This window comes from Chanos chanos, chromosome 5 (genome assembly GCF_902362185.1).
Source record: "Chanos chanos chromosome 5, fChaCha1.1, whole genome shotgun sequence".
Lineage (NCBI taxonomy): Eukaryota > Metazoa > Chordata > Actinopteri > Gonorynchiformes > Chanidae > Chanos > Chanos chanos.
In genome coordinates, this window is record NC_044499.1 from 21,471,515 (window position 1) to 21,487,550 (window position 16,036).

Below are 16,036 nucleotides of genomic sequence, written 5' to 3' on the forward strand. Positions count from 1 at the left end.
ACACGTTGAGAAGTCCAGCATCTAAAGGTCCTGATGTCTTTTAAATCAAATTATTAATGATTTCGCTTTGTGTTTTGGGATATATTTGACTTAATGCCTGTTCTAGCGTCTGAAATAAACGGTATATTCCATTTAGTTCTCCAGCGTGCTGAAGGGGACAAACAACGTGCTTTGAATACAGAACAGACTTTAATATTGACTTGCTTTGACCGCCGGTGTTTGAATTAAAAGCGGCAACAAATGAATTGACGGACTCGATAATCTCTGGGAGGATACTCATGATTAATTTTGAACCGTTGTCGTTCTAATTAAAGGGTACGTTTAATTGGGTTTCCTTTGCGGATCGCCTTACCTCAGCCTGCCCACTATCCAAAAGGCAACAGCTTTACCTTCGGTTATCTGGGAACGTGAAAAACAAAACAATCAGAACAGCTGAGGAGAGAGATCTCTCGCTTTGAAATGCAGTAGTGCTCTTCGACCGGACTTATGGCTTCACTGTATCAGAGATTTACGGGGAAGATTAATACAAACAAATCTTTCCCACACCCACCTGAGGCCAGCCACCTTCTTGGAGGACAGGTCACAGACGAAGAAAAGGCAGGCAAGACTCCTCAGCCGACCACAGATGGCCGACTCCGAGTCCAGTACAGAAAGAGAAATACATGCGAGGACGAAGACGTAAGGGCATACTCTAAATATTCTGTCTTTGAATTGATACCATAAACTGACTGATGTAGGCTATGTCCAAGCCCTATATTTAAATTATGTAGTGCCAAAAGTTCTTCATTCATGGTCTAAGTGAGACAGTAGTATAGTACGTGTTCACATTTGGTAAGTCCGGGCTCTTGGATATTATACCCTAATTGTTCCAAGCAAATTCTAAGCAACTGCAGATCTGACTCCCAGGCGACTGTCTTTTTGTTCAGTTCCCTCTTTGGAGTCAGTCCACGGAATATAATAAAGAAATCGCTGGTTTATTGTCTATGTATCGATCTTTTTAATAATAAGGTTTCTCTTTGTGCCAGCTTATGAACATTTGACCTCAGTTTTCCTAGTATCTGCGGTGTAGGTGTTGCTTATATGCTAGATCAGACAGGTATATATTATGAGCACAGAAACTGACTATGAGCGGACGAGCTGTCGTAAATCTTCTGTCAATAGCAGTTTTGACCTTTGAATTTCAAGACAACGGTGACGTAACTCCCTGTCATATAGGATGCGTAAACGTGTGGCCAACTAGTAAACAGTTAATGTTATTGGAGATCGAAATTTGTCAAACATTTGACTAGTTTAAATCGTTTTTTATTCTAAAATTTGCGTAAACCTATTGTTTTTTTAACTTGCTCCGTTCATTTCTAAAGCATGTAACAAACAGGCTGTTTTGACATTTTAAATTCAGCAGAAGTCCAACACAAGCATAATTAATTCGAAGTCTTGCTTTTCCATGCTCCTGTTTGTCTGCGGTGCTGACCATGGTCCTGAAGATTTCCACTGCATCCCCACTGCTTTGTATCTGAATAGTCTTTTTACTGGTCCTTACACGACTACACGACTCCCTGAAACCCTGCAAACCACGACAAGTAGCACGCTGAAGATCTGCTGAGTATCCATATGGAAAAATGCAGTTTGTCTACCGTGAAATAAATGAACACGTGTCTCAGGAAAATTATGCAGACTCTGCGCTTTCTCATGTCATGGCCTACCGTTTCTAACCGCTCCAACTAACGTGGAAAAACGAAGGTGCGCCATACTGAATGCTGCTTTAGCTTCCCTCTAAATCACCACTCTTCATCAACTTTTAATCGCAATATTTCTTTATTACTTCAATGTTTTTACTATCCCTAGTTTGTAACCCACACATATAGTCACATAACAAGGTAGCCACCCTAGCTGTGACTTCTTCTTCTTCTTCTTCTTCTTCTGCTTCTTCTTCTTCCTCTAATTGCATTTAATTACATCTGTATTTATGTTCTTTGTTAAAGTTTAGTTTGGTTCATTGGCATATTTACAGACAACACTTACATCGAGGTCTTCTGCAACGTTCTGTTGATCGTTGGGATCAAGCAGTGGCCGCCTGACTGCGCAAGCATAACGCGGTGAATTATTGATTAACTTGGCGTTAACAATCAGCTGATAAGGATGAGCACTCAGTCAGTGATATAGTGACTGCTGAAATGTGTCAATCATGGCAACTGTGTGTACATTCACCATCTTGGCCTCATTGTAATTTTACAATGGATTTGACTTGTTCTGTGACCACAACCTGTTACATCACAGTTTATGCGGAGTTTTTTGATAGAGTCCCGAAATCATGCAGACATATTAACTGATTTTGTTTGCTCATGGACATGATGGAAGGTGTGACTGCGTTTAGTGGAGTTCTGTGAAATCTTAATAGTTTTTGGCTGGCACTGATATCTTTTAGTCTTTCTGTGTTTTAGATTACTGTGATTAGGCTATTGTTGTAGGCCTATGGGAACCACTTTCCTATTTTGCTTATTCCAGTGGTAGGTTTATGAGGTGAACATACGCCTGGGTGACACCTTCAGTAAGGAAGTCAATTTCCTAATCTGTTGGGTGCAAAAGAGATAGAAAATGGTGGAGGGCAAAAATATTCATATAATGCAGAGACTGTGAACATACGTTATAAGGTTACTTTTGTGGTGCCTGGTTTTGTGGAGGGTAATATAAAATCAAAGCAAAATCTGAGTGCATATCCATGCATTTTTTTCTGAATCCAGGCATTGTGCTTAGTGAATTTATAACTCTAATTTTGAATTCCACTTCTTACTTAGCAACTGCGTACACGTGAACCAATCCTCTGAGGCAGTGAGACTATCCAGCGCTCCGAATGAATCAAAATCCTGATGCAGGTTTTGCTTTTATGTCGGCTGAAAAATTCACACAGCGTCTCCTCCAGTAATCCTTTAACACTAAAGGCAAGGTTGGAAATCCAATACAGTGACCTTAATTAATCATCCAGAGGTTGCTGTCCTGGAATAGACTGACATTCAAAGGACAGAGGCCTGTGGATATGCCTCCCTTTGTGAAGAAAAACCTTATTGACTTTCACTATGTACTCAGCAAGGGATGGGTGTGGGAGAGTTTAAACACTGGCATTGTTCAGTCCTTCCATCAATGTGACATCAGAGATCACATCAGACACCAGTCAGACCAAACTATCATCTAGACAGAGAACACCTGTCTAGATATCCCTGTCAAGGTTATGATGGGGTAAAATTTAAAGTCTGTGAATTTGAGGATCGTGTAAAGTATCAGCTGATGCTAGTGTTTTTTGGGGGTTTTTTCCCAGTCACTTCACTACAGAGTTGATCCTCCACATTGTTATGTAAGACGAGTAACTGAGTAAGTTAGACCGGATGCACCCATACTGACTTCTCATTTTAATGAAACCTTAACAAAACCTACACTGAGCACAGGTAATTTAAGCTCCATGGTAACTCTAACTCCACACTGTGGGGAAAGCTAAAAAGACATCTGTAACATTAACCATGCCTCGAATAAATAAAATTATACTGCTATTAGGCTATCTTCTCAAAAAATAGTTCTGCGAAGCCAAATGGAAATGGGAAAACATTCACTTATGAATTAAAAGAAAGATCTCACCATTATAATGTCAGTCTGGACATAGACATTGTTCTTGTGGACATTCAAATGCTTATTTACCATTAACGTCAGTCCCAAGTCCTGACTGGCTCAGTGAAAGGACTTTGGTATTTTACGCTCTCTCAGAGCAGAGTCAGAAATTCCTTTTCATGACAACTGTGAATTCTTGTTTCTAGGTAAATTATTTTGAGCTTTGGTATTGCAAGTATTATAAATACTTAAAGAACCAAAAACATTGCCTCTGGAGTCTCTGAGGGACCTTTTCTTGGTCCACTTTGGTTCTCTTTCCACACTGGTTAAAATACTAAACAGGCAAGTTTCCAAGACAATGCATAATACACATCAACACATATAAGTTACCAGAGGTGATATTGATGTGTTTTGATCATCTGTGAATCTTGCTGTGGAAAAAATACTAAAAATAGGGTGAAATTTGCAGGGAGAATAAAAACTGAGAAATAGGAAAAAAACTATTAAAAAAAAAAACATTTGCTACTCACACAAAAACTAGCGTGTTGACATAATTGGTCTGAGTTTAGGTGCTTGGACCCGTGAAATGTACTTTTCTTTATATAGATTGCCATTAACAAACTTCGGTGTGGCAGCTAGAATTCTATGAAGCACATAAAGAAAAGTATGAATATGAAAAATATTCTTCCAGCTGTACTGTTTTGGCTCTCAGCTTCAACGAGGATTGATTTTTTTTTTCTCATACTCGTTTTTAAAGCTCTCTGTTGTTTAGCACCTTTATAGATCTCTGAATGTCAGGCTGTGTTCCAAACTGAGCCCCCAGATGATCTACTGCTGGCTTGTTTAATGAACCAGGAGTAAAAACATGAGGAACACCACCACCGGAAAACGAACCGTCTGTCGCTATGCTCCAAGGGTTTGAAACACGCTTGCTGCTACAAATTTCTCAGGAACCTCCCCTGTAAACAATGCTAAAGGCTTGGGTTACCCACTGTTTGAATAATTTTTGACTTGAGAGACACAAGAGACGTACAGTCGTCTTTCCGAGTTATGTGATTAAAAATGTAAATGATCTGTTTCGTTGTACTGTTCGGAATTTCAGAATGACTCTATAGCACGGAGATCAGCATTGACATTAATCTCACCCTCTATGTAGCAAAGATAATTAAAAATGAGCATTTCTACGTTTGCATAAAGAACAGCGGATAATGAGCCAGCCATAGTGAAATAAGTAACCCGTTAGATTTGTATGCATAGAAGGCCTGGGGGGACCTGAGGCTGGTGCCTGCTGCTTTTTACAGTGCACACTTACACTCTGTGCCAAGCTATTGTGCTGGTAATGGCTACAAATCCATGCTTAGCTGCTGTGGATAATTCCACACAATAAAGGATCACAGCCAGAATTTTTCTGCTAAGCTGCATGGACCTGTCATGGTGACCTGCATGTACAGTTATTCTTATTATTGCCCCCCCCCCCCCCCCCAAAACACACACACCTTTTTTTGCTTCATTTTGCTCTGGTGACATGTAGGTGCTTATCTGAGTATTTGGGGACACGCAGAATTTAACAGATGTCTTGTCACAAATTTGCATATAAGTCAGTTGTTCTTGTATTGTGTGGTCATTTTCTGCTATAGTATTTCATAATGATGTGGTGAAACAATGCTGTTGCAGTAAAACATGTGGAAACCTTTGAGACCAGATGAGAATAGTGCATTCACACTACATAAACCTGATAGGGTATTATTAAAATGGTGAGGCAAGCAGTGTTCTCTGTTGGTGTTTTGCTTCAGCAGTTGTTTTCCTCATCTTCTCATTCAAAAATAGTTTTGCCTTTCTCACACCCCCCTCCCCCAACTTGATGACACCTGAATCTCGCAGCTGGAGAGTGAGATGTGAAATCGAGACATTTTGGGGAAACGAGTGTGACAGGCTCAATCCGCAGTACAGAAATAAAAGTGAAATTAGGCCCCAGTGGGCTGGCCAGTGGTGAGTTTATTTCTACCTATGGTCTCTGTTTCTCATGTGAGAGATGTGACTTTAATATCTGCTTATTTAAAATGAGGTGTGGTAGCATTTTGTGAACCACTTGATTCCGTCACGACAAAGATGACAGCAGATGCCTAAAAGTATCACACACGTGACTCACAGAGCAGATGAGCGCAGAGCAAATTATTACAGTTGTGTTGTGAGCATGACAAAATAAGTGAATTGTGCCATGAAAAAAAACAAAAACAAACTTAGTTTCTGATCTGTCTGGAAACAAAAAAATCCTATCAAACTTTAAGCCTCTTCTGGCTCAACAGAGTTGTCTTTTCACATGTTTCAACAGAATTGTGACGGGGTTGGTTAGTTTGTTTAGTGGTGATTTTACCCTTTGGTTGGACTGGGGCCCTGTGGAATGTGAAATTTACACAGATGCTAGGCTACAGCAACCCAGGACTTCTGCCATATTAAAGCCATCTGTCATGCTGTGCACACACTCCAGTTTGGCAAAGTCATCCTGCTGCTCACTGAATACCACATGTCAATTCATTTGCCTTAAGGAATGGCCTATGAGATGTCTTTTGGATTAGCTGTCCATTTGCAACGCTGAAGGTCACTGACGTCATTCAGCTGATCATTTTTTGGTTTGTGCTGTTTGGGGAAAAAGAAGCTTAACAGCAATGTACAAATAGGCATTTCTTCAGACGCCAGCGTTCGGGGTTCACCTCTGCACGGCCATCTGGCCAGAGAGTCACAATGGAGCCAATTGCAATGACACAGAAATTACTCTGTCTGTTATCTGGTGGCTAGAAAAGGTTGTGTCTGCTCCAACGTTGCTCTCACCGTAGCATAAACCAGATTCTTGTTTGGCATCAGCAGCGAGATTATGGAAAACTGATAAAGAACCCAGAGGGAGCAAAGCCCTTTTCCTGTCAGTCGTCACTGAACATCAGAAATCGAAAAATGTCAGGGGGGGATTCTGCTCATCTTCTGCGAGCATGAAAAAACCCATGTGCAGCGCTCGACCAGCAATCGCCAGAAAAGATGATTCACCTCATGTCCCTTCCTGTTTTTATCTCCAACAAACTGTGTTGAGGTTGAGCTTTAACATGACAAACACAGCTCAGCACACTGTTCTCCCAACCATGAGACGTACCTTTCCCTCTCGGCAATCGTCCTTACAAGTAGAGCAAAGGTCAGATTGTGGCTCTCTCAACTATAATGGCCACCATCTGTCCTTGGATTTAGTGCAGCTGTGTCTGCTTTGGTGGGGTCTCTCACTGATGGTTGCCATGGTTTCAGAGGTTTAAAGGGTGATGCTGGGTCTTGTTCTCAGCACAGATTGGCATTGAAGAATGACGAGGAATTCAAATATTTGACTGTTTGATTTGGTGACTAGAACAATAGCATCATGCAGCCAGTGGTCTGTGCTATTTTACCCTTTCTTGATCAACAAGACTGAAACCTATAGCCATCACCTTTTATTGTATAGTATTTTTTTAATTTAAAAAGATGTTGCACTGTAAAAGCCTTTATTTCGATCCCAATTACACATATGACACATCCTTTTTTTGTTAATGAGGTCGATGCTAGGGACAATGAAAACATATCATTTTAAGACAATGATACAGGTCAACTAATGGCTCAAAAGTAACATTACCGCATTTTCCCAAGGATATTCTTGTGTGTGTGTGTGTGTGTGTTTGTGTGTGTGTGTTTGTGTGTGTGTGTGTGTGTGTGTGTGTGTGTGTGTGTGTGTGTGCGTGGCTTTCTAAATTCACACATTGTAGCTTTCTTCAGGTCTCTTCAGGCACACTGTCACTGAGCATCGATCTGCTTTCCCTGCCACACCCCCTGGGGATTTTCAACAGGCCATCTATCACTCCTCTGCTCCGCCCATGGCTGCGTCCAAACCTTATCAGTCATTCCCTGCCACGCCCCTAGGACCTGCTGACAGCCAATCAATAAAGACCCTACACAGCGAAGTAGTCATTTCTCACTTAGCAGACAAATCCCATCGAAGAAGAAGAATTGTACAACAGTTCATGCATTAAAGACACTATTATTAATCTTTTATTGTATTTAGTATTTGCTACTTCTATGAGATTTTTACTCCCTTTCTCCAGAGGCACTTGTTTCACCATTTACCTCTGACCAACCCTTGATATTTATGAGATAATACAGATAAAACCAAACTTCTCAAAAATACGCTGTGAACCCTTGATAAGCGTTTGTGTATATAAATCCTTCAACAAACTTCTCAGTTTGAAATAATCCGCTGTGAGGAAGGAGTCCTTTAGCCCCTCATGGTTAGAAGTGAGAAAAATCCTGGTCCTAATCCCCTCTTTGGACAGTCAGTGCGCATAGCACAGGCCTCTTTAGACTCCATATCAAAGCTCTCACACTCGCAAGACTTTCACCGTACTTTAGACATGCTCTCTCTCTATCTCTCTCTCCCTCTCTCTCTCTCTCCCTCTCTCTCAGCTAAGAATAACTTTGCTTATTTACTGCTCCACTTCTCCTCTGTGTGCTTTGAGTATGAAACTCATACTTTAAGAGGGTTAGCGGGCCAGTTAAGGTAGCTGTCTTTGTGATGTCTCATCACAGGCATCCCCTGAAATACACCAAAGTAAACCAGACCTGCTTTGCTTGCTTGTTTGTTTGTTTGTTTGTTTTATTCTTTAAAATAGCCCCTGTTTAGACTAAAATGCAGGATCCAAACAGATGCTGCAGTGCAAATATAATATTGCATTTCCACATCATACCTGTCATGGATGGAGTTCATTTGTTGTAGCTTCCCTTGCTGTCTTTTTAAAGACTTCTTAATAGTTGTATATTACGATGTATTTTCATTGTTTCAGTATATAGTAAAGATTGCTGTATTCTGTGCGTACACGACTCTAATTCATTTTAATTCTGCATCTTTACAGGCTCTACTCTTTATGTGTTCACATTGTAGACTGAGGCTATGATCTGTTTTCACACTGGTAATGCACTGTAATGTGGATGAGAAGACAGACGCTAGCGACTCACAGACAAATACACTGCACCACCTCTCCTTCATGCAGTTCCACCTTGTCACCACCGGAGGCACTCATGCCTCATTCAGTAACACTAGCGCATCTCTTTATCGTAACACCCAGACTAGAAAAGAGGTGCATTTTTTTTCTATTAGCCAGGCAGGTCAACACACACAGAAAAACGCTCTCACACTAACATATCCATTAGAGTAAAAGAGGGATAGGCTCGCAGTTCTGGTACTCATGCTTTGGCAGAACGGAGGAAAGGAACAGGTTGCAAACAGTTACCAGTCAGGCTGCACTGTAATACAGCAAACTGTCATAATGGGCCAGATTTCACACATTCCAAGCTGGTTTAAAGTACAGAATATGGAGTTGACTATGGGATGGAAATGATGTCAGTGTCCTTGTATGTAGAGATAAGCAAAGCACCATGGTCCCTATCAGTCTTACCTGTAATGACCCAGTACAACAAAATACAGAATGCAAATATTCCCAGCTCTGATCCTGTCATGACCGTGAGACTGTTAGTTCTGTTCAGCGACATGACAGGACCTTTAGCTCCAGACATCCAGGACTCGAAATGCTGTATTAATAAAAAGGAAGAGTTCAGAGTTTCCAGCAGAGGGAGAAGAGAACAGGGCTAATTAAATCCAAGAGATTACACAAGGGCTCACAGTAACACTTCATTTCATATGACTCCAAGGACTCGAAGAGAGGCAGCTAACTGTCAGCGTTCACTTTCCCTTAAGGCAAACCCCCCTCTTTTTTTGTTCTTCTGTTAAAACCAGTTTCCGCAGTACAGATCAGGGCTTCAATACCACCACGTTGTATTACAGTCAGCACTTAGTCACGACGAATATGTTACCATAACCAAGTCAGCCCATTCAGGTTGTTAAGGTATTCAATTAACAGTGAAAAAAGCCCTTTGAAGATTTCAGTGCAGCTTAAGAAGCGATTCTGAGAGAGGCTCATCAGTAGGTGGCAGAGTGAGCTCCTTTTGAAATGGGCTGATCTGATAATTGCTTTTTTCTTCACTGACTCCTTTGTTCAGACAGCATATCTGGTCTTAATGGAAGTGAGCTGCCATTGAAACGTTATAATGCTCTGCTAAATTACTGCCATAGCATTTATCTGTCATTTTCACACAATCGTCTCCTACATTTCTCACAAGGCAACAATCCTCTCTTTTTTTTTTTTTTTTTTTTTTTTTTTGATGTGAGTGAAGTTTCTAAAAAATGAAAACTTATATTTCAACCATGTGAAATTAGCAATGACGCACAATAAAATGACTTTTTTTTTGCTTTCCATTACTGAAAATGGGCATGAGAGAGAACAAAAAGACTGTTCATTTAGCTCACTGCAAAGGGCCACGGTTGTTTTTTGTGTGTGTGTGTGGGGGGAGGGGAGTATATTTTTCAAGTTTCCAGTTTCAAGTTTATTTAGAGCCCAATATCACTGTTTACAGTCTCAAAGGGATTTACAGGCCACAACAGTCAAAATCAAAACAGGACGGCACCCCCTGACTTAATCCTCAGGGCGGGCAAGAAAAAAACCCAAAAGGGAAATGGGAAAATGGGAGAAATCTTGAGAAGGTCCACAGAGAGAGGAGACCCCTTCTTGGCCAGACAGGTGTGCAATAGGTGCCGACCCAGCGGGCAATTACAATTGAGCATCAATATTATATTATATTATATTATATTTTTATATTATATATTTTGTTATATTTTTTGGAGAAGTTACCATGTAGCAGTGATGTGTTTTGTCTCTGCAGTGTCTTTTATTGATTCTGAGAAGTTAGCACAAAGGCACTGAGAGAGAGAGAGAGAGAGAGAGAGACTGATCCTTCTGCTCAGGAGGAATGGATGAAACACCAAAGTGGCTTATAACCATATGTGTTCACATAAGATCAACAAGAAGTGTCCTACACAGTGTTTGTATATGGACCATTATTGACCGTTTTGATTAGATGGGAAAATGCATAGTGCTTCCCCTGCACTGTCATTGGCCACTTCAGCCCAGCCTTTTTCTGTACTCTTTTATGCACTGAGCCCAAAGCACTTTTGTGTCTTCTTTTTTTTGCACTTTTCACTTTTCACTCTGTGTGTGGCTAATGAATAAGACATGAGACAGGTTTCCAAATCGCTTCATAGCTGCTGTGTTTACAAAAGCACTGCACATAAACGAAAACCTTTTCCAAAACGTACTGTATCAGCAAGACATCTCCTAAACGTACTCTGAACTTTGTACAGGGTGTGAACAGACACAGGTATATGCTTCCTGGCAAATCTTTGTTTGGATCAGATACCTGTCCATTTGTTGCTGGCCGGTGTCAGGGAAATGCAGAGAAGTCTATTGGATTTCTGTTAAAGGGGCTTTTCAGTATATCTCATTGCCTTCTCAGAGTGAGAAACAGAGCCCCTGAATTGCACAGGATAAGAAACAATGTTTTATATATATATATATATATATATATATATATATATATATATATATACATATATATATATATATAAAGATTTTTGAAACTTGGAGAGTTGTTTTGCAGTTCAGCTGCAGATATAGTATCCACAAGCTGTGTAAGGAAATTTCTAGAATGATAGATGAGAAAGACTAACACAGTACATCCAAACTTATATTATTCTTAGTTGTTTTTCTGTCCTCCATAAAATATTTAAAAGATACCTCAACTCATCTTGTACTTTGTTTTAGCAATATAAGACTATTGGAGTGGGTTTGAGGGGTGAGGATCTGTGCCTGAAAAGTGTCCAAGCAAAGACCGTCAATCAGCAGTGCTTTCTGATTAACGCTACTTGAAATTTTAATGAAGTTGAAAGAAAGGGCCTCATGAAGACTGAAGCTTTGTTTTGTCAACCCCTTAATTAAGTTAAGTATGCTGTAGGCACAGAGATAGTCGTTGTAGAGATGGTGAATTGATGCTAATTCTTTCAAAAAGAGATGTGGATTTCTGTAACAGATGTGACTAAATTTTGGTGTTTATGTTCAAACAATAAGGTCAATTACCATCACAGCAACTGGCTGTGTTCTGAGCTGTGACTGTTAGCTTTTTTTTTAGAGTAATCAACAGAAACATGTTTATTTAAGTATTCTTTCATTTTCCCACAGTTAAAAAGGGGTGAAGCATTAAAAAAAGAAGAAGCTATTTTATGTGTTTATAGTCAGCAATGGTTATGGGCTATGTCATCAGTTTGAAAACTGAGCGTGATTTTTGGAGCATCAAACACTGCAGTACCAACTTCATAAAAACAAAATGAGAATCAAAATAAATGCCAACGAAATTAGTCTTGAGCAGACTACCCATAAAAACAGATCATCTGGTCCTTGTCGTGCCCTCCATGAGTTTATTTTGGTCGTTTTGAACGCACCTGTTTATCCAAGTCATGTCTCTCTCCTTGGAGAACTTTTAAACTGTGTGTATAAATTTCTCAAACTCAAAGTGTGACAGACTTTTAGTTCTCGGCGTTCCAGTGCGCTTTGTGTCAGATATAAATCCTGCTCACATGGGAAGCACGCTCTCTTCTGTCAGAAGATTGCTTTACCCCGTCGGAAACGCCATCCCTCTCCCTGTCTCTCTTACTGTATTCTATATGGGACATGACCAGTGTGCTAAGGAAGGGCTTACTATGATTGCATTTTCTTCAGGGAAACTGTGGAAATATCTGAGCCACCTTCTCCTATTGAGAACTGCACAACTTTGGAAGAACTCAATGAAATGAAAGACTAAATAGAAAGCAGTGAAATCTGTTCACTGTCGGTACACTATGAGATTGAACAAACTATCATGAGAATGACTTCCTTCTTGTTAGACATGCTGAAGTTGGAACTTTACTCATTAATGCAGTATGACTAGACTAGACAGTTAAGGAGGCTAGTTAGGACCACAATGTCTCCATTGTGTTATGCATTCAAACAGCTGCATGTCTCTGTCACTCTCCCTAATGGAACTGCTTCCCGGTGTGGAACCAAAGGACATTAAAGTGGTACTAATTTTATGAGCTCTAGACTAGATTCCGCTTTTTCTTCATCTCACTAATCATTTGCCTTGGCAGACTATGGCATGCAATTTTCTTCCCATATCACTTTGCGTAGCGTTTTCATCTGCGCTGAAACTAAGAAGCAAATAGACTTTCTTCAAGTTAACATTTCCCAGACTTAAGTCAAATTGGATGCTCTGTTTGCTTTTATGAGAGGGGAGATTTACATCAGTGCCTTTTGTATGTGGATCCTCCCATCAATCCAATGAAGAGTTACACCTTCATCTCAGATAAGACTTTCATGGTCAATAAAAACTGTCTGCCGCTCCTGCTTTTTAAAGACCCACATAATTGTTTGTATGGCAGGCAGAATTGAAACAGATGGGGGCTCTCTGATTGAAGATGCACAAGTGTGACCAGTTTTCCAACAAAGCGTGTAATCTATTTAAGTGGCAGGAAAGTCACTCCAGTGAAGGCTGAAGAACAAAAAGTCATAACAGTTCAATGTGTCCAGCACTAATCTGTGACTTTAACAAGACAACATAATTCAGTGCAATTCAATGGACGCCGGTTAGGTGGAATGAGGTTTTATGGGGGGTTTTTTGTTTGTTCTGTTTTGGGGTTTTTTAATGCAATGAGCAACCTTTTTCTTAGCTGTGCTATTCATTTACTGTCTACTGTTTCATTCTTTGTTTGAGACATGATCTTCTCCAGTTACTGCTCTTCTTTTAACGATGTTTAACCTATCAAGATGACCCAGTTAGCTGAATAACTAAATAATGATAAACATACTATCTGTAGTTTAGGTTCTCTAGCAGACCAAAAGACACAGTCTGTACCTACTGGATTACAGCGACACTGTCATCTGGGGGGTAAATTATGTGATTAAATGAGTAACCTTGCTTTTTGCAATTTATTTTGTTTTTTGGTAATTTGGTTTTGGCATGAAATATCTTGTTGCTCTGTCTCTTAGCTCTTGATGTTTTGATATGCCTTGATTCTGGTGTTCATGCTGAATTCCCTCAAAAACTCTCATTTTGACATACGTAAGAGTCACACCGGTACAGTAAACAGCCTTGAAATGGAATGTCAGGAGATTAATTTTGAAGCAAAGCTGGCTTTCAGAAAGGTTGGTTTCTAACAAGGCCGGGCAAGCTGTGTTTTCTGAGCATCTGCCATATGCTTTGTGCACACTTTTGCTTCGGTAGTGCATGCTTGCTAATTACAGAGCATCTGATAAGGTTCGTTTGATTAAAAAAAAAACCCAAACTGCAGTCCTACCGGAGTGCAGCTCTCCTGGAGGTGTGTTACTAACACATGTCTTAGACCCTGAGATGTAGCTGAGACTTGTTTGTAATGTGACTCCTGAGGCAAAGGATGAGTGTCATTGACCAGGTGTAACGTGGGTGGAAACAGACTAAAACACAAAATAAAAGGACCTAGTCAAGACCAGGCAAAAAAATATGTAAAATGAATGCCGGCGGTTTGGTTTCTCTCTCTCTCTCCCACCCGGCAGTTTTCGAGGTCCTCTCTTCCAAGTCCTAAAAGGCTCCTTCTGAAAGATTTGGCTGACAAACTAGCCAATGGTCTACACCTGTGGCTCATTGCCCCTGCTGTCACATTAAGAGGAAAACGAATGGCCTCGCTTAAGCATTTGAACGTATGTGTGTGTGTATATGTGTGTGTGTGTGTGTGTGTGTGCGTGCGTGTGTGTGTGTGTGTGTGTGTGCATGTACATATCCGTGTGTTTGTGTGTGTGTGTAAGTGTATGTGAGTATAAGTGTGTGTGTGCATGTGGTTTGTAATGCTGATACCTGCTGAGGCGCGAGTGGGGGGCTAATGGCTAAGTGACTGGACACTTATGGATGGAGGGCAGCTGTGGGTTCGTCGCGTTGGCCTAACAGCCTGCTTAGAGTGTAGTGTAGCAGGGGTTTCAGGAGCACTGGTCCATGGCTGTTAATCTCACTACCTCTTTGACTTGCTTGAGGATGATACTGTATCGGCGTGTCGGGTTCCCTTTCTCCTCTATGTAGGGGTCCCATATGACGTCTCTGTGGCTTTACATGAAAAAGGAGGTCAGGGACTGGATGTGCTTTATGGAAACACACACACACACACACACACACACACACACACAAGCCCTGGGCAGGGACTGTGTAGCTCTAAGGTTTAGACGTGTACAAAGATCATACTTACAGTCTGTGAGTTGTAATGTAAGACTATGGTTATATTAACATATAGGCACACATTTGTTTTTAGGGACACTAATGAGGACGCACACGCACACAGACACACACACACACACATGCGCTCCCAGGCTCCCTCTCTCTCTCTCTCTGTCTCTCGAGCACACACACACTCACGCATAAACACACTCACGCACAAACACACACACACACACACGCACACACACACACACACGCACACACACACACACATTGGGTGAGCCTATAATGTGAGCCCTTGGCGGGGTCATTGCTGAGTTGCAGTGCGTGGTTAGGATCAGGTGCACTTAAAGCTGGGCTGTGTCTCTTAAACGATCTTCAGTCCTTGATGTGACCCACACCTCTCCTTTTCTCTTCCTCACACACTCTTCAGAGGTCTTACCCATCAGCTACAGCACAACATGAAAACGCGTAAGCTCTCCAGAGTGGAAAAGTTGTGGATTGTAAGTCTCTTTTTATATTTAGAGATATCAGTTTTAATGGGATGTTTCAGAAGTTTTAGTTGGTTCTATTTATTTGCTTTAGTTAGTTGTGTTACTTAGTGAAACCTAGATAAAAAAGGTTTTTTTAAATTTTTTATTATGTTGTTTACAGTACAGTGTAAATGACACATGAGAAACTGAAATGAAATTGATGATGTATTAATTAGACCTGTGCAGTACTTGCTAAATGTAGTCTCTAATGTTTCTGATTGGTCATTCACTCTTAATTTGGCTTGACGTTGTTTTCCGCATGGAATGGAAGCCATCTTTGTCACTTTTTTTTTTAATAATCTTTGAGACAACCTGCTTTGCGATTGTATTCTGTGAGATGAACTCAAACCCAACAGAGAAGGTTTTTTTTTATCCTTTTAGTGCTGCTGGTGACATGTAATGACTACTCTGCTCAAAGATTTTGTGAGCTTATTCAAACATAGTGTATTCATAACTGACTCAGACATAGCTGTCACTGACTAATATCAAAGTAACAGGAGAAAGTCTATTCAGAGAAATCACTTCATTCAGGGCACTGGATGCTGTTTCTAAGGTCAATGAATACGGTTTCAAATATAATGAATTTATGTGTATGGAAGTACAAAGCACCTGTACACATATGATCCTTTTTATATGTATATGCTCAGAGCACAGTCTAATCTTTGCTCTCTGTTGTTCACACTCTAATGTGAATAAATCCTCTATCTGTATTGTTCTCCCTCTGAAATGCTGTTATAATA

At 40.5% G+C, this 16,036-nt stretch overlaps 1 protein-coding gene across 1 annotated transcript in view; it reads left to right on the plus strand.

Annotated features, from left to right (window-relative positions):
• The first annotated feature begins 486 nt into the window (after positions 1–486).
• dpp6b (dipeptidyl-peptidase 6b) overlaps positions 487–16,036 on the plus strand; it is an 82,449-nt gene continuing 66,899 nt past the window's right edge. The window contains exon 1 of the mRNA XM_030774136.1: positions 487–678. Within this exon, the coding sequence (XP_030629996.1) occupies positions 487–678 (192 nt within the window). The remainder of the gene's footprint in view (positions 679–16,036) is intronic.